General features: G+C 29.1%; 1 protein-coding gene across 4 annotated transcripts; it reads right to left on the reverse strand.

The window, feature by feature from the left end:
* Window positions 1–678: 678 nt before the first annotated feature.
* On the reverse strand, window positions 679–16,407 carry LOC119688946 (protein daughterless). Of its 4 annotated transcripts, none has more exons than XR_005253322.1 (3): window positions 15,999–16,218; window positions 1,023–3,706; window positions 679–966 (listed from the first exon to the last, which is right to left on the reverse strand). XR_005253322.1 is itself a non-coding variant. In XM_038103635.1 (2 exons), exon 2 carries the CDS (start codon window positions 3,567–3,569, stop codon window positions 1,479–1,481), a length of 2,091 nt encoding a protein of 696 aa, XP_037959563.1. In that variant the 5' UTR covers window positions 3,570–3,706; window positions 16,279–16,407; the 3' UTR covers window positions 679–1,478. The 4 variants fall into 4 exon arrangements, 2 of the variants coding, with proteins under 2 accessions (XP_037959563.1, XP_037959562.1); XR_005253323.1 differs by having other exon boundaries at window positions 679–976; XM_038103635.1 differs by lacking the exon at window positions 15,999–16,218 and adding an exon at window positions 16,279–16,407 and having other exon boundaries at window positions 679–3,706.
* Between the last annotated feature and the right edge of the window lie 7,804 nt (window positions 16,408–24,211).

Here is a 24,211-nt window from a genome sequence, read left to right on the forward strand (position 1 = left end):
AACTTAATTCAATTTTGAGCTGGCACTGGCACTGGCACTGGCACTGGCACCCGACAAACTGGCACTGTGGCGTAGTGCAGTTTTTATATGTTTTTGTGCGTGTCTTTTCATTTTATTTTGTTTCTAATTATTTTTTTGTTTGTTTTTTTGTTTTTTTGTTTTGTAAAAGTGAAAGTGAAAATTGAAAATGAAAATGAAATTTCATAACTCAAACAAACGCAAACTTAAAAGAACTAATCGATATAAACATACATATAACAGTAGAAAATATTTAATGAGCACAACACGAAATTATCTTACGTATATCCTACACTTAATTTAAATGTAAAATTTTTATTATAAAAACAATAATAATAAAACAGAAAAATATGGCTGTCATGTTGAGCACAAGACACAGAAATCGGCAGAAATCGAAAACCTCTTACTTTTCTTGCAATGAGAAATAACATTGGTTTAACATTTATTCGTCTTTGACTTAAAAATTTAGTTCTTGTTTTTTTTGTTTAAATATTTTATTTCATATTGCTAATACATTTGTACACATGTATTCTGTGTGCAATTTATTAAAAAAAACTTCACTCAAATTGTGAAAAAATACATATTTCTTCAATATAGTATTTTACATATAAAATATAACTAAACTTAAGAACAAAATTATTAAAAAAAAAAATAGTGAAGTAGCAAATAATAAAGTAGTCTTGCAAATTTTCATAGAAACAACATTACGGCTATAAGTAGCAACGATAAGAATGCTATGGTATACCCTGAATAATAAAATATATAACAAATTACAAATTAATATAAAATTAAACGTTTACACGTATACGGATTTGACCAGTTCTTTCTTGAGGCGAAGAAATGTATAACCTTATTTTCGTCATTGCAGGAAAAAGGTCTTCTTTTTTTTAAGTATATAAGCAAACATACATTAGCATAAAAATTAAAACAGATATCATCTCATGCAAACTAAAAAATGCTGTAAATATTAATATAAAAAAAATACCATTAAACAAAATTCTTACTCAAATCTATGTACAATTATGACGAGTGCGCGTTCAAAGGACGTTCACTGCAACGATCACTGATCCTTTTCACGGCCACGTTCCAAACAAACAAATTATCAAAATATTTTATATGGTGGTTGCGGTGCTGGTGGTATTAAAGTTGTTGAAAATATTGGTGGTGCTATCAGTTGGTGCGTTTGGCAGATTGACCTACAACTGTTGCTGTTGATGTTGATGTTGAAGTGTAAGTGTTGTGTGGTGTTGGTGTTGATGTTGATGTTGTTGCTGATGTAGATGCTGATGTTGCTGGTGATGCAATGGTGCTGCATGCGAATGTGTATGTGGATGGCGTCGTCTGAACAGATTGTTTAAGAGCAATTGTTGCTCTAGGTCTGTAGGCTGTGTATTGGCCTCCTGCTGTTGCTGCTGAGGCAGATGGGAAGTGGGCGGATCAGCACTAATACTAGGCGCCTGCTATTGTGAATGCTGTGTTGGATTGTGTTGTAAATGTGGCGGCAGACTAACAGCGCCACCTGCTTGTTGCTGTGGCTGCGCTTGAACGGGTAGTCCGCCTGGTGGTGGTGGTGCTAGCGTTGGTTGCCCATACACACCACCAACGCCGGCTGGTGCTTGCGGCAACATATGATGTTGTGCAGCTAACTTGGGTCCATCTTCGGCTTTTTCTTCTTCACGACGCTTTAAGCATGCTGCTTTTGGATTAAGATTGCGTTCGCGTACTTGTTGCTCTAATGTCATAATCACCTCAACAGCCATATTAAGTATGCCCAATTTTGTTTGTGGTTTATCTGATTTTAAATGTGTCATGCACATACGGCCAAGCTCTTTGAGTGCTTCATTTATATCTCGAATACGTATCCGTTCGCGTGCATTGTTTGCTTGACGTCTTTCTTTTTCTCTCATAGCTTTAACTACAGGTTCGGCATCATCGTCATCATCTGCTGATGAACAATAACGTCGCGGCCTCTTCGAGCCTTTTGTTGATGGTGGTTGTTGTTGCTGTTGTGTAGCCTCCATTGAGCTGGTGGGTTTAGAATCAGGTGTATCTACAACGCCCAACGCGGTTATTGTTGATGTTGATGGTCCGGCATTTGATGCGGCAGCAATCGCAGATGCAGTTTCTTTGCGTTTTTTTGTGGATTTTGTGGAAGGTGTTGGTGCATTTGTTGTAACTGACGTTCGTTCCATTTTTATTTGTGATACTGATGCAGAAGCACCTGGTAAACCGGGCACACCTTGCACTGCTGGCCCTCCTGATAGAACATCGTGTGTGGAACCGAGTGATGTATTGGCACCAGGACCACCTACCATATGTGTTGGCGGTGATGTTGGTACAAAAGTGGTTAAACTATCAATATTGTCCATATTTGAAAGCGCTGCGCCCACGCCGCCCAGCAGCTCAGGTTCACAGTGGTTACGTAGCACATTTAGGGCATCATCTAAGCGTTCCTCCATACGTGCACTTTGGAAGACAGCTGCCATTGTATGTAGTCCGGACGGTACCATATCACCGGCATAATTACTACCGGCTACAGAATTAGCATTGGTACCAGTAGTACCGTTTAAGACTGCATGACCCCATGCACCAGGCGGACCACCGCCTACTGACGCTTTATCTACAAGTAATGCTTGCGTTAGACCACTCTGAGTCAACGGTGGTGGGGAATTAACTGGCGTTGATGGGTTCGAACTGAAACTACTAATACTTTGATCAGCAGCAGCTGCAGCTGACATATACATGTGTTGACGTAATGTTGAAGTCGTTGCATTATTACCACTTGCTACACCGACACCAGTACCAGTTGCTGTACTTTTGGGCCCCATATTAACACCGACACCAACAGACGTATTCACACCTACAGCGAAATTATCACTTTGTACTGCAGGACTATGTTGCTGACCATGATGTGCATGACTTAAAGCATGATGACCATGTGGACCGCTAGTTGTCAATGGATTGTGCTGCGGTCCATGAGGTTGTGGGGAATTATATAATGCTGGTGAGTGTGATGGTGGTCCACCAGTCATTTGTTGTAGACTGTTAGCACCGCCACGAAATGAACTCATCGGTGGTAGCGATGTAGCAGCTGGACTGTGCATAGCAATATGGCCACCATCCATTGTCAAACCCATGCTAGAACCGGCACTCATACCATGATGTTGCCCATCACCTTCGTGATGTTGCTGCGGTCCCATATGATGTGCGCCAATTGGACCGTTACTTTGATATGATGTTTGAGTACCATAACCACCCACTGGTGAAGTATACCAACCACCACCTGGCGCACCACCATTTCCAATACCCGCATCAAAATATTGATCAACCGGACCAGAACTAGTGAAACGGCCACCACTTCCAGATGCATCATGCATTGCATTAAAATCATCATTTGAGTACATTCCATTTTCAACACCTAAACCACCATAAGGCGATTGATAGCCACCATTTCGTTCATTACCAGCAGCCGGTTGTTTATTTGCGATTTTATTGAAACAATTTTGAAACACCTCATATAGATGCATTGGCTCATCATCGCTAGTCGCCATTGTGGCGTTATATTAAACACCGCCCTAATGGCGTATTGACGTTATACAACGCTACTGTTGTCGATCCAATCGTCTTCAGAAGAACTCCGAAAAATTCACCCCAAGGGCAAATATTGATACTCCTATTCGATGTGAAACTGCAAATAAAAAAAAAAAATTAATTAGAAAAAAAGCTATTTAAACAAAATATTTATTACTTTTAATATAATTAAATACAACAGAACTGTTACTGAAGGAGCACAACACAACCGACCACTGCAGAAACAAACGGCGCTTGAATATGAATAATTTTCTGCACAAACAATATCTGGATTTGTGCCAGTTGCAATGGACACACACATCTACTCGTATCTATTAATGTTCATGTGTACGAACAACTGTTGTGAGTGTAGCAACAAACAGCAGCAACAAGCAACAGCAACAGCAACAAGCCTCCTTCTGGTAGTTTGTTTGCAAATCGAGTTTGCCTTAGAAAATGAAATTAGAGAAGCTTTAAAAAAACTGGAAAACAAGAAATGACAATAAAATTGACTACGTTTTTCATCAGAAACTGAACGCAAACATTTCAACAACAAAAACTAGAAGCGCTAAACAACAATCGCTGGAGAATATGATAACTGCGGATAAGATGGTTTGTAAGATGGTCTGTTTTGTAAACATCCACAGAATTTTCAGATGACCACATGTAGATTAAGCGATTTAAAGTGTATCAATTGCATTTTCGGAATCAAATGTTTATGGTGTGAATACCGTGGAAAACACTTTTAATTGGGCTGAGGAAAAAAAAACGTGTTCGTTTTGTAGGTAAAACAGACATGCTATGCGACTTTACAAAAGAATATCGCTGATTTCATTTTAAAATGCTCAATTTTATTGAAGTCAAGTTTAGTATTATGGCAGAAAAACCGCTCACTTTAAAGAGAATTCAAATAAAAAATAGTTCATAAATAAAATATATGTATTTGTTGGGTTAACAAAAAACTGTTTTCGCTTAAGCAATAATACTTGTCGTCCACTATACTAAGTATCTACTTACGACTACATATATATTTTTTAAGAGCAATGGCTAAATATATAAGAAACTATCATGGGCCATTGATTTGGCATAATTTTGCTTTATTGAACACTTCAAAAACACATTTACTTTCAATAATAATTAAAACTATAAAATTTCTAAATTCAATTTAGGGTCTACAACAATTCTTACATATAAATTATATATGACATTGCGTATTCTTGCTCAAACTTTACTACAATAACAATAATTAATCTACTTATCCATCACCACATTCTAATGGGATCGCACAAATTATTTGCTCTTCAAGAAAATTTTAACAAAAAAGACGGAGTCCAAAGATGCAGTCCAAACAAATTATATACGGACTATAAACTAATTAAATAAAATTCGATTATTTCCAAAGACCACTGATGAAGAGTACTTGGCAATACTCGAAACAGCGTTGTATGGTCAGCCAAATTTCAATAAATTAAAAATAAAAAGTTTTTGTCTTTGTCCTTTCTTTGCTATTCGAATCCGTCTAACTTTTAAATAGTTTCTTTCGTCATAAAAAGACACGCCATTATCGGCAAGAAAAAATTAACCTTAAAAAAGACGGATATTTTTGTCGAAGCAAAAACCGGACCCATATATAGCCGATATATATTTTTTTTCGTTCCGGAACGAAAAAGTTTCCGGCTCAATACCTTGATTTGAACACTCGTTTCAAACACTTTTAATGTTTGAAATCTTTGAAATACTCAAACAGCTTATATATATATATATATACCCATAACAACAAGTACTCGAATATAATATAATCTTTGAACATTTTCGAGCAGCTAACTGTCAATATGTGGATCAAACATATGTTCTATAACGACAATTTTCAAATAACTATTCTTCTGTGTTCAGACCAAATACAAAAGCATACTCAGAGGACCACAGACAACTTATATATAGATACCCAATGTTATACAAAATGAATATCCACTAAAATATTAAAATTTGACCATTCAATCGCCATTTAATCTATAACAACGTGTAGTCAATTACACGTCAACAAATACATTTAAGTAAAGAAAACCAAATTCCCGGCTATATGTAAAAATCTTATAAAATAATCAAATACATAAACTAGAGAAGAAATCACTAAAACAAAATTTTCATAATACTAACAACTTAATGTGTTAGTAAAATCAATTTTGATTGAAGATGCTGTTTTTCGAACTATTAAAATCATTAAGGATTTAGTGATTAGCATTAGCCAACTATATATAAGTAGTTTGTGCTCGAAGGATCGCACAACATTCAACAGTTTAATTAACATTTGAAGGCCCATTATTAGCACTATGAACTTGATAGTTTTTTGGTTGCATCGAATGAACAAACACCACTCCTTAGTATATTTTTCAGATGAAATTATTGGTATGAGATCTACAATGAGTAACATACATAACCAATGTTTTTTACATTAATTTATTAAATATTATTTAATAACAATGAGTTTCAAAACTTGTAGCACTTCCAGTAATATGTAATTATATTTTAAAATTTTGCAGAGATCCTTTTTCCTTTTCAACCATTTATATAAGATATGAGTTTCTCAGTTACACAATTCTACCTGTATTACATTTTCACCGCTTTAAAAAAACACCCTTTAAGAAATGATAAGACACATACTATAGAGTATATACTTACTCCTCCCTTTTACAACGAATTTGTAAAAAAATCACACCTATTGTTAATGGTGTTATGTTTAATCATATTTCTGTTGTTATTACTTTTATCACTGCTACAACTTATATTTATGCGTATAAAAAATAATAAATACACAATATTCCTTACAGCATTGGCAAAAGATATACATATATACCTATATCCCTACTTACACGTAATTTCATTAATTATTAAAAGGGTACAATTAATAAAATCAATAGTTAACGAACGGTAGACTTTTGAAATGCTTACAAAATTGATACACGTATACCTAACCTATACTCTAATAGATTTAAAAATCAATGGGACATATTTTTCCCCCTAAAATTTCGTAACAATTTATATGAGAAAAAACGATATGGGGTGTCCTTTGCAACAGGTAGTTGACTCACATGTATTGTGTCAAGCTATGCACAAATTATATTTTTACCTGTCGAAAAATATATAAAAAAGAAGAATATATGAATTTTCACACACAAACAGATAAATATACGGATACAGATAAGTTTATGCAAATTATTTACTACTGATATATGTACAATGGGGAAGTACATCAAGGATTGCCAGTTAGAAGATATTTTTTGATGCAGTAATTTACTAGGACCTCAGTTCTATTATGAGAGACTCAACAGTTTACAATTTGTATTTGGCAAATATAATTAATACACTTACTTGAGTGAATCTAAATACACTTAAATAACTTTAAAATATGTACATAATGGATTGACACGAATATACATTATGCAGATCGATTCGCATGTATAAACAAATCGAATGAAATCAAACACCTGTTCGACTTCGAACAGATTTTACCTGCCCTTTATTTATAATGCGAATTATAAAAAAAAAACAGTGTTATTTAAGGGAATACACTGAGGACAAAAAAATAATAATAACAAAGTCACGTGCTCGGACAGATAAAACAGCATGAAGAGTTAATATTATTATAGCACACAAATTAAGCATAATTAATTAATTACTGTTGACAAAATTATCACCGATCGATTTTAATCATAAATAATGAATTCTAGTTGTTGAACGAAATATGAAAATGAACTTCCCACGCTCTTTATATTGATAATTCAATGGAGGAAATAGTTTCAAATCTGATATTAGATCCTCTATGTCTTATTCTGTAATATTAGGCAAAGACAATAAGATGCTACCATTAAAATGTATTTGTTTTTTTTACATACGTTTTTATCTTATAACCAGGATATAAACAAATCGATAAAATATCATATACACTTTATCCTATAAATGAACTTTAGTTAAACAGAAGAGACTTATCTGACATTATGAAGATTTTATTTTTGGAAAGGTTTTATTATCAATCAAAAAAAACCGTCATCAAATCACATCTCTGAAACGAAAGTGTAATATTATTTAGACAATTCCATATTTTGAAGATAGTAGTTTTATTAATGGCAGAACCACGGACACAACTTATAGACAAATGTCCAACGCCATACAAAATTAATGTCAAGTATAGATATATATAAATACAGTCAAACTTCCATAACTCGAAGTCCAATTTTGCAAAGAAAAGATTCGACTTATGGAGACTTCGAGTTAGATAACTTTTTTATTTTTTTTTTTTATTTTTGAAAGAAACTAGAATTACAATCATTATCTATTTACAATCAAATAAAGCACAGCAGTTATAGTGAAGTAAAATATTTAGAAATTAGGGTTTGGAACTTTAATTTTTTCTTATTTTCAGTAGAAAAAGATTCTACTTTATTCATCATTCATATTGATCATCAGTTGTAGTATCATTCATTTGCAAATATAAATTTAGAATATTGAATGAGTCTTGGAAGCCTCTCTCAAACTCTCATCATCACTTTCCGTTGCGCTAGAATTGGATCCAATAATTTAGAGCTATAGTGCTCAATAATATCGTCATCTGTAGGAATGCTTGATGTACAAATTTCATTGTCAAGTTCAATATAATCATTAAGAGTAGCATTAGAAGTTATAATATTTACTTTAATCCACGCTGGGAGCGACTGGCATTTGCACAAAAAAGCAACATAAGAAGGAAAAAATTAAATATTTGGTTCGAAAAAAAGAGACTCTTCCTAACAGCAAAATACATTTACATTTAAAACAAAAATTCAACTTATAAAATGCTTTTTCCCATATTCCTATCTGCACGGAACAAAATATTTTTTCGAGTTATAGAGAAATTCGAGTTATAGAAGTTCGAGTTATGGAAACAGAATTGTATGTAATTTGCTCTCTAAAACCTTGGTGCACTGTTTTTGGTTCGAGTTTTAGAAAGTTCGAGTTATGAAAGTTTGACTGTATATATATATATTATTGTATATATTATTTTCAATTATGTTTCAATATGTTAGTAGGATAAACTTTAAATGAACGAACAGGACATAACCGATATATTCAATACAATTAAGAATGTAATATGTAAGATAATTCCTACTATACAGTTCAGTTTTAAAACACCGAACATGTTATCTAACTCAAAATGGATTATTCACCTTCACCTTCTTTGGTGAATAGCTCTTTGTGTCTTCAAAACCTGTGTTTAAAACTCTAGAAATATTCGAAGCATGTTTTCATATAATATGTTAGAGCAAAAAAAAAAAATTTCTTATAAAATAACAGGTCTTATAGTTCGCAGAGTAAATCATTAGTCGATAACCCTTAACACCATCCATTGGCACATATTAATTCTATTATTTTTTTAACATATAAGATCGAAGTAAAGAAGTCGTTTATTCTAACCAATTTTTTTTTGTTAATAATATATAAAAAAAATCACTTTTCTTACACATAAAAAAGATACAAATAAACACACACACACACACACACACTATATTTGTTTAAATTTTAGGGAATATGAAATTGAAGAAGTTCAAAAAAAAAAAAATAACTTTAAAAAGAAGAGAATAAAGAATAATTTAGATAGACAACATTTTGCCTTAGTAACTTAGTAAGTTGGAAATCTGACAAATACACACACTTACAGTGATAAGCCATAGACGACAACAACACGAAATATTAATGCGAGAACGTGTACAAACAAATATGTACCAGTCAAGAAGCCGGCGAATGGCTTAGAGTATGATTGCTAGTCTTAAGACTGTAGACTGTAAGTAACAGCTGCTGTGTATAAAGTTTACTGATAGCAATTTCTCGTATCTAGATTAGGCATGAGCTAAAGCTACTAAGAACAATCAAATTAGGCGATCATTTCATAAATTGTTGGCATTTTAGTGAGCGCCACATAAAAATAAGAATATTTTATGTACTCTACACCCCCTTCCAGCACTACTCTTTGTATTTATTTATTTAATTCTTTTCTTAACCCATTTTCATATTTGGTTACATGTTATAATATACAATATTTTTTATTTTAATATCAGATAAAATTATTTGTCCTTGACAATAATTAACAAAATTGTATAGTTAAAAGTTTACAAATTTCTTATCTATTTATGTATAATAACAAATGACTAATCAACAGACAGAATAACAGAATAATGTATAATGTACATTATGTATCTGAGATACACTCGCGCATACAAGCTTTTAATTTAACACTTATTTGTTGTTATTTTACACTTTTCTACTATATTTGATTTGTATATTTTAGTATAGTAAAATGTAATATAATATGATACGGTATGGTATGGTATGGTATAATATGGTATGATATTAGTATGGTATGATGTGGTGTGGTGTAGTGTGGCAATTCTATTGATTAAATATTAAATAATTAATTAGTATTTAAAAATTTATATTAAAAACTAAAAACTAAAAACTAAAAATTAAAAATCTGTTAATGCAAATGCAACTGCTAAAGTTTAGCATTAAATATTACAATTTAACTTACATAAAAGCACACAATTTATTGTATTTATGATTATTTATATCACAAACCAATAGCAGCAGAGCAATTGGTATGATCGCTGCTGTTGTTCTTGTATAAAGAAACAAATTATACTATTATTATTATTATTATTATTATTATTTTGATAATGCAATTAAATATTTTAATGCAAAATAAATGCAATTCAAACAGCACTTCAGATCACATAAAATTACCAAGAATTTCAATAAAACAGATAGAAATACGGTTTTACTGCATTCATTGCGAATCTATTCGAATCAAGCGCGTATGGTATGCGGGCGTTAGGTTTAATTTACTTTTTAATTGTCTTTTTGTTATTGTCGAACACTTAAGGTGAGGAACGAGAATTTCGACTATGTGTAATCAATATTATCTATATTCTGTAAGATATCTACCAGCGGTAGACGTAATCGAAATTAAAAGGAAATTCATTCCACACTGATATAGACAACACTGATACAGTAGTTGAACGATATCACATAATAGAAAAACATATTGAAATAAATCTGGATTGTTTGAAAAAATAATTCTGTTTAAATATGTTTGAAACCATAAGTAGATATCATTTTACAAACATACTTTACTAATATAAAATAAAAAAAGTTCTAAATCTGTCGTCTTAAGATTCTTAAGATTTGATTAGTTAAAATTTTAGGAACGTCAACCCAAAGATACATTTATTTCTTTTCACAAAAAATGTTAGTGATGTGTTATGCAGACAGTCATGGTCTCACGTTAAATGTGAAATTGTTGTTGTTTGCGTTGTACCTCGGCATCTACACTAGCTAGACTTTGACAAGATTTCTGTATTCGAATGTGAATACATATTATTTTCGAGTTTGATTTGCAAACAAATTATATATATAACATATGTTAGTAAAAAAATAGAAATTATGCAAAAATGTTGACAAAATGTAAAAATTTGTTATATGCATTTGTAAATGATAGCAAAAGAGCAATTTTGAAAGGCGAAAAAAAAGCTATTCAAAAATAAAAAATGTTACCATTAAAAGTACGATAAGATGAAAATATATAAGACTAGAAATGACAGTACGAAAACGGCAATTGTGAAGCGAATATCTGCATTATGTGACTTTATATATATTCACAGGAAAATCATAAATTTGTCGTATCCGTTTGTTATATAATTTCTGCATAGCATTGCCTTTAAAGGATTAATTTTTAAATTGACAACAATGTTCTCTCTTTTGTTCTCTTTCTGTCCAACGTTTTATTTTCTCTCCTTTGTGCTCTCTTTCGTAATTTGTTTGGTTCGCTCTCTTTCACTCTCTCTCTATTATTCGCTCTTTTATTCATTATCTTCCATTCTCCCTCTTTTATCCTCTCCCTTTTATTTTCTTGTTTATTCTCTCTTTTCGTTCTGTCTTTCGATCTGACTTTTGTACTTTTTCTCTTTTGTTCTATATTCTTTGTTCTTCTCTTCCGTTTACACTTTCTCTCTGTCTCTCCAGCTCTCTTTCGTTTACTATCTCTTCAGCATTCTACTGTTGACTCTCTCTCTCTCTGTCTCTCCAGCTCTCTTCTGCATACTCTCTCTCCCTCTTTCTCTCCAGCTCTGTCTTCCGCTCACTTTCTCTATATATCTCTTTAGTTGTTTCTATATTCATCTTTTTATTCTCTCCATTTTTATCTCTTTCGCTTGCTCTTTTTATTTGATTCCTTAAAATATCTTACAGAAACATAGAAACCCAGCATATGATAATGTCATATTAATGGATCAACAAATAATAATGCAATAATGAAGGTAAGTACCCCTTCCTTCATTATTTTGCAGCATAACTACTTCTACTTCTTTAGCGAATTATCAATTTGGTGGTGTCCACTATTAGGAGTAACTAACTCGATGATTAATAAAAGTGCAATCGATTACTCTACCTATAAAATGAAATTGCCTCAACATACTTTTATCTATTTCTGTAACTTATATCTATTAAATTTTAAATAACTTTATTTATTATATTATTAATTATTAATTATTAATAATAAAAACAATATCGTTTACACTATTTTGTTACTCAAAATTACTTTTATTATAGCCAGACTGCACTTTTACAACCATAGTCGGTTATCGAGATCATTGCTTGTAATAGAACTAAGTACCAGCAGTACACTGAATGTATTTACTAATATTAGTCTATTGATCTAAATAATTTAGTAAGATATTGATGCAATGAATTAATAATGTACTGAATTAATTATATATTAAGTTAATCAAAAAACAAATGTCATTATGAACACCAAGATTTAGCGGTGTAGAAGTCGGATTATAAATAGATAAAATAATTCAACTATTTGAAATTAAAACAAGATTTACAATCTTTAAAAAAATATAAAAAAAAAGTGTTTGGCTTCATTGAAACTTAGATACCCTTCATAATAGTTATTAAAAATTAACGAGTCTATATTTTAGTTCTTTTAGCTGTAAAAACTTTATCTGTAAAAAGTTCTATATTATTCAATAATATGTTAAAGAGCTATATCTCAATATAAATGTATCGGGAGGCATTTCTGCACACTCTACCAAAGAAACATAAGCACATGTAATACACTTAATTCTAGTTTTAATATCACTGGATGTGATATTCTGAGAGAATCTATAAGAATACTACTGACAAGTAATTTACCATTGAAGTTGGAATGTGAAACGCTATCGGAGAAATAAATTTTAGAGCTCCAATTGTGGTAACCTGTTATTCTAAAAACTGCAAGTTGTGCTTTAATGTAATTAAATGTTTAATATATGTAACCCCAAAGTGTACGGGAGTTTACTGTATTTACTTCACATAATATATAATTAATACTAGTATACAATAAAAAAAGTAAACTTTTTTATTGGACGCCTAAACAAGCTTATCTGTAAATATCTTCGATTTGTATATTTACTTTGTATCACATTTAAATGATTACAAATCAAATATGTACAATTGTAATAATATAAGCTAATAAAGTTTAAAGTAGTTCATATAGTTTCATAATAAGTAAGGAACAACAGATTGAAAAGTGTATAAATTATAGATAAAAATAATGAAATTAATATTTAAATATATTAAAATTATAAATAAACAAACAAAAACTACATTAATTAAAAAGTAAATATGTTAATTAGAAAAGCAAAATGCAAAAATGAGTACTGTAAATAATACAATCAATGTTCACACTTTTGTGCAATTGAAAATATTCCATAAAATTAACTCACACCTTAAAATAGAGCTTTACTTTACCTACACAACAGACCGTCATGAGGAGCATTAGAAATAAATTTATAACGAATTAATGAAAATCCATGACAACAACAATTAGGAAATAAGTATGGTCCATAAACAATGATATCATTTAATATAAATCGTTACTAAGCAAGATTTAATAGATTAAACCAATCCCAACGATTAAATTTCAAGACCGGCTACGTCTACATCACGGAACTACTCATTAACACAGACGACGAATTATAGAAGAAGGTTCCAAGAACCGTCGGATCTACGCCCCAGAACCACTCATCGAATTCGACTACCAAAAGGAACTACACAAACAGATACTGGTGGGCTACAACACAACATCAAGTTCCTTAAAAAAATAACATTGGCAAGTATATATAAAAGATATTCGCCAATATTCGGGGACCACCACAAAACAGCTACAAATACACAGTTAAGCCACAGCTAAGGAATAGTTATTGATGTTGTTGTAAGCCCATTGAGTCTGAAAAAATAAGCACACAAGAGATTAAAAAAACATACATAAATAGATGGAATAGGAAGAACGATGGAGATGCAGAGTGCAGTATTAGGTAAGAATGGTAGGATAACTAAACAAAGTAGCATTACTTCATTTTGAAAGAGATGGTGATGTTAAGTCTAGTGATAGGTAAGAATGTTAGAATAACTCAAGTAGCATTATTTCATTTTGAAAGAGTGTCCTTCCCTGCTTAGAGACAACTACATAACTGACTCTTATTAATATACGAAAGGAGCTCCAGAAGCTGCTAGGTCTGTGTATGTAACCCTTTTGTTTTTGTCGACAAACAAATTCCACTTGCTTTACGCAACCGGTAAATGTTACATCTAAGGCTACAAGTACAACATGCCACAGGTTTTTTTTAATAATTTCGTGAGGAATCACAAAACTACTCTTTAAAACTATTCTTACAAAATTATTCTTCTAGAAATCCTGAAAGCACATCTGCCTTTTGAGGCCGAGGCTGTAAGTATTTTGCTAGTAGCATTACATGGTCTGTATAGATGAGTGATTTTGGTATGTAATAGCAACCTGCAACTATCCTTGGAGGCTTTACGTATTATAACAAAAATAATATGGACAACCACCCACGAATTACTTAAACTACTACACAGGCTTTCTATCTAAATTGAAAATAGAATATGTTGTTGCAGCTCAAAAGGATCTAAAAATCAGAAAATATTAAAAAAATTACACGATGTATATATAGGTTTGGATGTGGATAGATACTGGTTGAATATAGCATATATTGTTGTTGTAACCCACGGGGACCTGCTTGTGAAGTCCTTTTGGGAGGTATCGAACGGCATTTGGGCTGGCGACAAATGACTCCGGATCGTAGACCTGGCCGTTCTTGGAACTAATATATATATATTTATATATATAAATATATAGGATATCGTAAAGATTACTTTTCCATAATATTGTAAATCAAGTTTTTTAAAGCAGTATTGCTGTACATTACTGTAGTAAACTAATGCTTAACTAGGAGCCGGGTTTATACCCCACAGCCAAGTCTTTTCACACGACCAAGTGCTGCTCACGCTCCCAACAGGAACTCAAAAAGCAGCAATATAGACAATTGTCTCGTAATCAATTTATGTTCCTGCTTTCAGAGATCGTACATTGGTTGCAACAATGCCAAATTTAATCATTAGTTAAAATCATTCAATAATAATGTTATCATTATTATCTTATAATTTTATAGTTTTAAATGAATTTGTAGTCTTTAAACCGAGAACACTAGTAAAATAATTTTTAACATTATGAATCATTGCTGCTACAGTTTATCAATCATCAAAAGAATGAATCGATCACCTAAAGGAATTACTTACATTAGATAATTTTTAGAAATAAAATTTTCCATAAACTAAAACCATATTTTTTATTATACAATTTTCGAAATAGTTAACAAGATTATACTATTAAATTTCACTGCCCCTGCACGGTTAATATATTATTTAATACTTAACAAATCAGGCATCTATTAAAAAACTAATATTATAGATAAGAGCTGATATCTAAAACAAATGTTTTAAAGCATTATGAATCAACAATTTTTAAGTGAATGAATTTTAGAAATCCAAATTTATTATTTTGTAAAACAATAGTTAAATTGTATTTACAAACGACAAATTTCAGCAGGTTTTAGGGAAATTTAATTTAAGGATGGCCAAACCTGAGTATGCTCGACAGGTACAACTAGGCTCAACTCGTAGATGGTACACATATGGCGATAGTAAAATCACCACATAGGCCAATACGAAATATGAATTGTAGAGATGAATAGCATTAGTCCTGATATTGACCACAGCACATAAACAGACATTGATTTATTAAGAATAAATACTCAGATTTTCATAACAATCTGACATTGTCTGTAAATGTGATTATTATAAAATTCAGATTAAACTGCAAAATAGCGTATGAAATCCGATTTATAGAACAATTAACTACACTGAATGACAACCTTTTTATTTAGGTAAACACATTAAAACTACGATTCCGTTATGTTATTCTCAAAATTTACAACATATTAAGCTCGACACTAAGATACATTGATTCAATGCTGCCTTACGTGATACTAGCGATCTTTTTAAACTGCTGTCCGATGAAAATGTGTTGGAAGGATCGGTGTTAAACAATTTATACGTATTCCAATATGCACAACAATAACCAGTTATATTCTATATAAAAATTTCATTTGCTTTATTTTGTTATCTACACTTCCATATAGCCAATTTTTGTTTAATTTACAGTATTATTGATATTTATTATGTAGTATTTGCTATATAAGTGCAATAATTAATAGTTTAGCACTAGTTCGATAAGCACAAATTAATTTAAAATACACTCACTATTTTATTTTCTTGGCCACTGGCTTTTACACACACTAAATACTTAACAAATAAAATAATAATAAGTTTTGTTGCAGAGCCAAACTATTGACATAAAAATGCACAAGAGAAAATGGCGGAGTACATTTTATCGTTCAGTTTTCATTGAGTTCATTGTGTAAATTTCTTCGTTCACTTTTGTGTGGTCTTCGTTGAATCAGAATTGCTATCCTAAAAAGTGTTGCCACTGAACACAGCTCTCAACAAGAAATACGTTTTTATTATTAATAAATAATTAATAAAAATATTATACGAAATATATATATAGAATATTTATATATAAAATATATAAAAATATTTAATTATATTTATTATTTAACATATCCATAACAACAATTGGTACTGATATAATGTACTATTCTACTAAACACAATAATCAATAATGAAATCCATATAATCGTTCAATTCTATTCTATTAATTATATGATAAAATTTATATATATTGCCAAAAACATTTAAAGTAAAAGTAATTATTTTCTACGCGTAGTATGATATATAAATTGTTTTCAAATTTTTCATTGTGAAGTGACACTATTAAATTTTATGCATTAATTTTGTGAAATTTATATAGTCCAAATAATATTTTTTAATGATTTATTTTTAAAATTTTGCACTATTATGTTAAATCTAGTACTTACATTCGATTTCAACAAAAAATTAATATGAAACTCTGTAGAGCAAAAAATATGTTGCACAAAATTTTTATAAAAATTCTTTTTATATGAAGATTTACGTCAATTTTTTATAAATATTATTTTAATTACTAAATAACTACTTTTCAAAAATTAACATAATTTTTTCAAAATTTATATAGGAAATGCCATTTAATTGCACATAACAGACCACTCAGACTTCACAATTAATTTTAATTTTATTGGTAATTTTGTTTATAGAACAAACAAACATTTTTGTCAAATATATAAAATCGTAAACACAAATTTACACATACAAACATAGTATACAGAAACTTTATATTAATATATTAATTTAATTAATATAATCATGAACAATATATATTTTTATATAGTTTATGTGCTGATTGCCAACACTGAAATCGATACGCATTTTAATGGGATCATAACAAATTACTTGTTTGGTTTTTCTACAATAATATTTTAATTACATTCATCAAGAAATCTGTTGAGTATATAAGATTATTAGCTATATCGAATATTAATCGGCATAACAATATTTTCACATCACTTTAACAAGTACGTTTTTAGCAAGACTTAAATTAATGAAATCTATTTACACACATTCTGTCGTAAAACGTTTTATTTTTACTGAAACAAATTTTTCTTATATAGATCGCACAAGAAATTTTATATCCAAAATAATTTATAAACAAATCAAAAATAAATATTTTCTATATATTTTTTTAGAGATCGTAAATCTTGTTTTAATTTCAAATAATTGAATTATTTCATCTATTTACAATTCGACTTCTACACCGCAAAATCTTGGAACTTATAATGACATTTGTTTTTTGATTAACTTAATATATAATTAATTCAGTTCATTAATTAATTCATTGCATCAATATATCTATAAATTTTTCAGATCAATATACTATTAGAAAATACATTCAATGCACTACTGCTATACATAACAATTTATAAACAAATAAATTATTTTGGATATAAAAAAATGTGCAAACGATTTTTTTGCTAAAAATTGTTTTAACAACATTATTTGACATAAATTTTTTAATATATTTTTAAAAAAAGTATTGCAAATGTAAAAGCAAATAAACGAATCTGTCTCTCATTATCTGATTTTTCGCTCTACTAAAAAATTGAAATAACAAATCTATTGGAGTAGTAAACAAATTAAGTCCATCATTTCTTTCAGAATATACTTAATATCAAATTTTTAAATAAATGTTTTTATTTATTTTATACTGTTTAAAATAGTTATTTCTATGAAGAATCATTCGCTAACCTTGTACAATGGAATAAGAGAACTTATAATAACGTCAGCTATATTCTTTTATACAATACGTCAACCACTCTGTTTTTTGTTTCAACATAGCTAATACAGATCTTTTATGAAATATTTTATATTAACTAAATTTCACCAAATTCTATTTCCAACCGAATAAAATATAAATGTTTATATAATATAAAATTTATATTACATATTAATTAATATGTAAACCAAACAATAATAATATTAATATACGATTTTTCCTCAAAATTAGATTTTTGACAGAAGCAGTCAAATTTAATATAAAATTATTATATCTTTTTTAGCGGAATTTAAAAATTATGTTAACACCGTATCAAATGCTTGAGAACGCATGAGAAAATGTGGAAACAGCAGCTTAAACTGCGATAAAAACAAAAACCTAATATTAAGGGCTTGAAATGTTATTGGTTAAAAGGGCATAGATATGACATTATTCATTTAATAATCTATTCACCCACATACACACACACCACAAGTAATCGTAATTTTGCATATACAGCTGGCTTCGCTAAAAACATGTTCACACAGCAAATTATAATTTTACCCTAATATCTTTCTTCTATTTTGTTTTTATAGTTTCTGTGGTAAATAAAAAAGTCGTATGGCAGAGTAATATATTTTTTGGTTTAATCCATGGATTTTATTTATAATATCCCTGCGCAATTGCATTATTGTTATATACAAACTTATTTTTAATAACATATTGTAGAAATCACAATGCAATTATAATTTTACTGAGGGTCTCTACTGTCAAGTCTGTGGCAAGATTTGTATGATCCAACGTATTTATGCATTTTTTTTTTTCAAATTTTGACTGCAAGCAAGTTTTTATGTGTCAATGGAAAAGTAAAACTGTGTGCGAAAATCTTGCCAAAGTCAAGCCAGTGTAGGCGCAAAATAAGCTGTCAGATTTTTGCATGGAACTGAAATGTGATTTCCATATAATTTTATAACGAAACAACCCGAACGAACAAAATTATAATCAAAATTACGATTATTTGGTCTGTGTGAATAGGTTTTAGCTTAAAGAATCTGACTGAAAACATATTTACTTTACAACCAATTAGAACTTACTTTTTAAATTTATGCTTTTAAACAAAACAACAAATCACAAAGAATTAAAATTTTTTTTAGGAAAACGTATAAATTTAACCTAATTTGTTTTGGGAAGGTTTATTTGAAAAACACGAAAAAGAAATTGGAACAAATATTTAAATTTATAATTTATAATTAAATCATATAATCGGTCTACATAAGATTATTGTTACTGCAATAGAGTGTAGTTTGTATATAAGAATTTTAAATTTAGTTAAAGAAGTTGACATAAGTTTCCCTTGACCCCAATAATAAAATTGTACACAAAGTACAAAACAAAGCGAACAAAGAAGTTGCAGCAACAGTCGTGGAAAACTGGTAGGCACAGAAATGCAATTTTGACAGATATTCTGTATTGACAACAAATTGTCAATTTATGTGTACTAATTTTTTGAAGAAAAGAAGGAATCGAAAAGAGAATCGTCAAGAAAAATTTATTTCACGAAATAAAAATTGTAGTTGCCATATTGTTCGCTTTTTACAAAATATATACAAATTGCACACTCAGAGTAAATTTTAATAGAAACTAATAAAAATTTTTAAAGTAAAATAATATTTTGTTTTTATAATAACAAATACAAAAAATTACAATCCTAAAGACCAAAATAAATAAATTATTCTAAATTATTTAAATAAATCATATTTTAATTTTTAATTTATTATTGTAACTAAATAGTTTTTCGTTAACTTCTCTATTAAAATGCAATAGTTTCTATTAAGGTCGTGTGCGAGTTATGCTAAGTTGATGCTAAACCAAATGGGAGATTTTTTGGGATTTTTTGCACTGCACACATTTTGCCATTTATCAACACGTATCGACACATCAATACATTATCGACACAACTTAGAATTTCCCTCATTTAGAACGCAACTTAGCCTAACTCGCACACGAACTAAGTTAAATAGTCATTTTCGTTATATCTGACTTAAAAAATCTAATTTAGGTCGTGTGCGAGTTAGGCTAAGTTGATGCTAAACCAAATGGGAGATTTTTTGGGATTTTTTGCACTGCACACATTTTGCCATTTATCAACACGTATCGACACATCAATACATTATCGACACAACTTAGAATTTCCCTCATTTAGAACGCAACTTAGCCTAACATGCAATGCGTCATGGTTATTGTCTTTTTCATACATAATTAACAATAGATGTGATTAAAGGCAACATATCAGATAAATTATCGACTAATTGCTTATTTTTTCAATATACTTTTTATATAAATTGCAATAGTAATATAATGTATCGAAAGCGTGTACTTGATAGTACTTAATTTTATCTTAAAAAGTTTTTATTTAAAAAAATTGTATATATTTTGGTCTAATATAATATATAATTAAGACAGCATATATACAATGTATATATAACATATAATTATATATACAGTTTATTTATTTAATTTAAATTTATACTATGTTTGTACTTCCAATGATTGAGTTACATTAACATAATGTAATTGTAATGGTATTATTGATTTTACGTAAAATTTTTGCTAAACGGATGTCGAGTTAATTGCAATAATATAAATGTTAGGCAGTGATGTAGAAATTCTGTGGATATGTATTTGCAGTTATATTGTTGCATTTTCCCTTTGGAAATATTTTCACTACCGAACCTACATATTATATGCATATGAATGTTTATAAATTATATTTTCATTTGCTTCCGTTTAAGGCAGTATAGCTACTTTGACTAAGTAGTACATTTTGTAAATTATATTAATTTCAACTTGATTTTATATATATTTTAATTTAATGATTGGCGAAATTTTCACATTATAATTTTTGCTTTTAAAACAATGCTAGTCGCATAAGCCAGATAACAAATAAAATTACGATTACTTGTGCTGTGTGAATAGGCTTAAAAGTAAAACTATGTATATAAAATTTAAAAAACGTCATTTAAACATTTGAGTCAGTGAATTTTTACTTAAAAGCTTTTTTCAGAGAAACAATATAATATTATTCTTATATTAATGTTTAAATGAGTTTTTCTTGAAAAGTACGGAAACAGGCTAACTATGTTTACACTAACAATCAACAAAACTCGTTAGCAAATTTTCGAATTGGTTTGCGTGATATATATTACCGAGTTAATTGTGATAGTTGGAACTTATTGTATTATATCCTGATGTTATTATGTAGTTACAAATCAAAATATAAAAAATTTCCAACCTTTAATATTTATTGGAGTTATGCAAAAGTGTAGTTTAGAGCATCAATGATGAAGTTTAAGAAAAATACATTTAAACTAAATACATTTAAAAATACATTTAACTGTTATATTTTAATATTGTATTTTTTTTCTATTCTTATCAATATTTAACAATTTATTTTGCTTAAACAAATATAGGAAAAAAAACAAAGTTTTTTATAAATTATTTTTTCGTTTTAGTTTATCGTATATTTCCGTTTTCAAAATAATTTTTCTGATTATTTATCTAAAAGTTTTGTTATTAAATTAAATTACATATCAAGTTTAAGGCTTAAAATTTTTTTAATATATGTCATGTGTTTTCATACCAGCAATCCACAAAGCAGACGGATATGGATATAGGGGGAAATTTTAGTATGTCATTCGGTTGTGTTAGTGTATTATATTATCTTTTTTAATATTTATAATTGATTATATTTATAATTGATTATATTTATAATATAATAATTGACCATTAATAGATTTGTATATTTTAGCAAACGTATTTGATAGTCCAATTGAAAATTGTTGGTTAAAATCAATTTTAGGATGGCTATATGGCTGTTTCGAGTATTGGTAAATACCATTAATGATATATGTAGATATGTATGTAGATCAGTAGACATTTTTTTTTAAATGTTCAGGCTTATGCGCTCCTACATAATTGTAGATCAGTACCAGACTCCATCTATATTCATAATCTATATCCATAATTATACACTTATTATATATTTTATTTATAAAATTTAACTAAAAAAAATTTATAAAATGTTTCATCTCACTAATGATATACAGATTAAAATATATTTTATTATAAAAGAATATTTAGATGTTATTGGACTCTACTTATTAAAGTATTTATAAATTTTCTATTTTTGTAGTTTTTCTCTATAATTGCTTCCTTTTCATAAGACCACAATCAAATTAGATTTTCACTAAATTATCTATATCGTATCCTGTAAGGATCCTATAAGTCCTGTAATCCTGTAAGTTATTTAATATTTTTATATAAAATAATTTTTTAGCTTAGTTGTTCTTTCAGAGTGTCTTTTAATATTCATTACTAAATGTATTTCATACAATAGTTACATCAGCTTCTCCAGAGTAATCTAAACTAAATATGCCTTAAGAAAAGAGCTCGGTGTAAAAATTTGTGAAGAAACGAGTTAAGATTATTACCAGTGCATATATTATTATATTTTGCCCCTCCATTCAATGAAAAAGCAATATAAATAGTATACCATCTTAATAAGAAATAAAAATGTAGTATAGAAATATATTATATATAACATTATTAACACGAAATATAATGTTATTGAACTTAAAAAAATATGTAATTTTAATCATATTACAAAGCATCGCTTCTTTAAAACATAGTTATCATATATAGCTATATATCAATATATATATATACATATATATATCTATATATCAAAATAGATATACATATATACATCAAAATAGATACTTTTCACAAAAGTGAAAATTGTAAGAATACCACTGCAATCTAAAATATAGATTGCAAAAATGCTGACTTTTATAATCAGTATAAAAACACACTGTATATTAATCATTTGGTGTTCTTAGAACATATCCAATAGCAAACTCTGGGCAAGTGCGATACTAGTTTCACACGAGAGTTATTTTTGTAATTTTAGCTTTCAAAAATTGTCATTTTGCATTGAAAACAACAACAATTGGCAGCTAAAATGACACAAACCAGACAGCTAAAATTACAAATCACACCCCTATGTGAGTCCAGTATAAATCTAACTGGATCACGTACTCTATTTGAAAGTTAAACAACAATATTATTGACAAACATTGTGATGAAACCTGCAAAATACGCAAGATTCTGGACTGAGGCATGAGCTTAAACTTGGAGAAGAACAATAGAACGAGAATTAAGTAATGTGGAGTATTTTTGAACTGAATCCCTTAATGAAGTCAAGTTCAAATTGTTAATAGTGGATCGATGCTTAACCTAAGACGATAAAAAATATCATCATTAACATCATCTAATATTATTTCACAACTTGATTTTATTTTTAGTACAAGTAGTTAACTAATTTTTTTAATATCTTTCGTTTTTTAATATAGAGGGGCATTTTTATAGGTACCCTACCATTTTGTTCTGATTTTTTGATGTGTAACATCAAAAGGGAATTAAAATTTACACTTCTAAAAATATTGATTCACAAAACAATGCCTGTTTTTTTTTTAAATTCATTAATACACAAATATGTTTTTACATATCTATAAATGGAAACTGGATTTATAATATTTTAATAAACATGTGTTAAATAAGTGTAATGTGGGAGAAACAGACTATTTCTTTTGAATTGGGAAAATTTTAAATAAATTTATGCATCATGAAATCAATAACATTTCTCTCAGTGTTAAACAACAACAAATGTTTATGTGGTGAGTAGTCCCGATTTTATTGCTCACTGATTTCTTGATAGCTGGTCTGCTCTGTTTTAATAAAAATTGTTCACAAATACTCATAATTTGTTTTTTGTTTACCTGGCCTAGCAACAATATATAATAAAAAGATAACAAAAATTAAATCTATAAACAAAAACAAGAAGATAGCATTACATTCTGGGGGGAAAAAATGTTGATGAGATCTGAT

This window comes from Teleopsis dalmanni, chromosome X, assembly GCF_002237135.1.
Source record: "Teleopsis dalmanni isolate 2A chromosome X, ASM223713v2, whole genome shotgun sequence".
Lineage (NCBI taxonomy): Eukaryota > Metazoa > Arthropoda > Insecta > Diptera > Diopsidae > Teleopsis > Teleopsis dalmanni.

Bases quoted from the DNA above. Each gene is read 5' to 3' on its own strand.
- LOC119688946 (XM_038103635.1), bottom strand. From the start codon at position 3,569: ATGGCGACTAGCGATGATGAGCCAATGCATCTATATGAGGTGTTTCAA.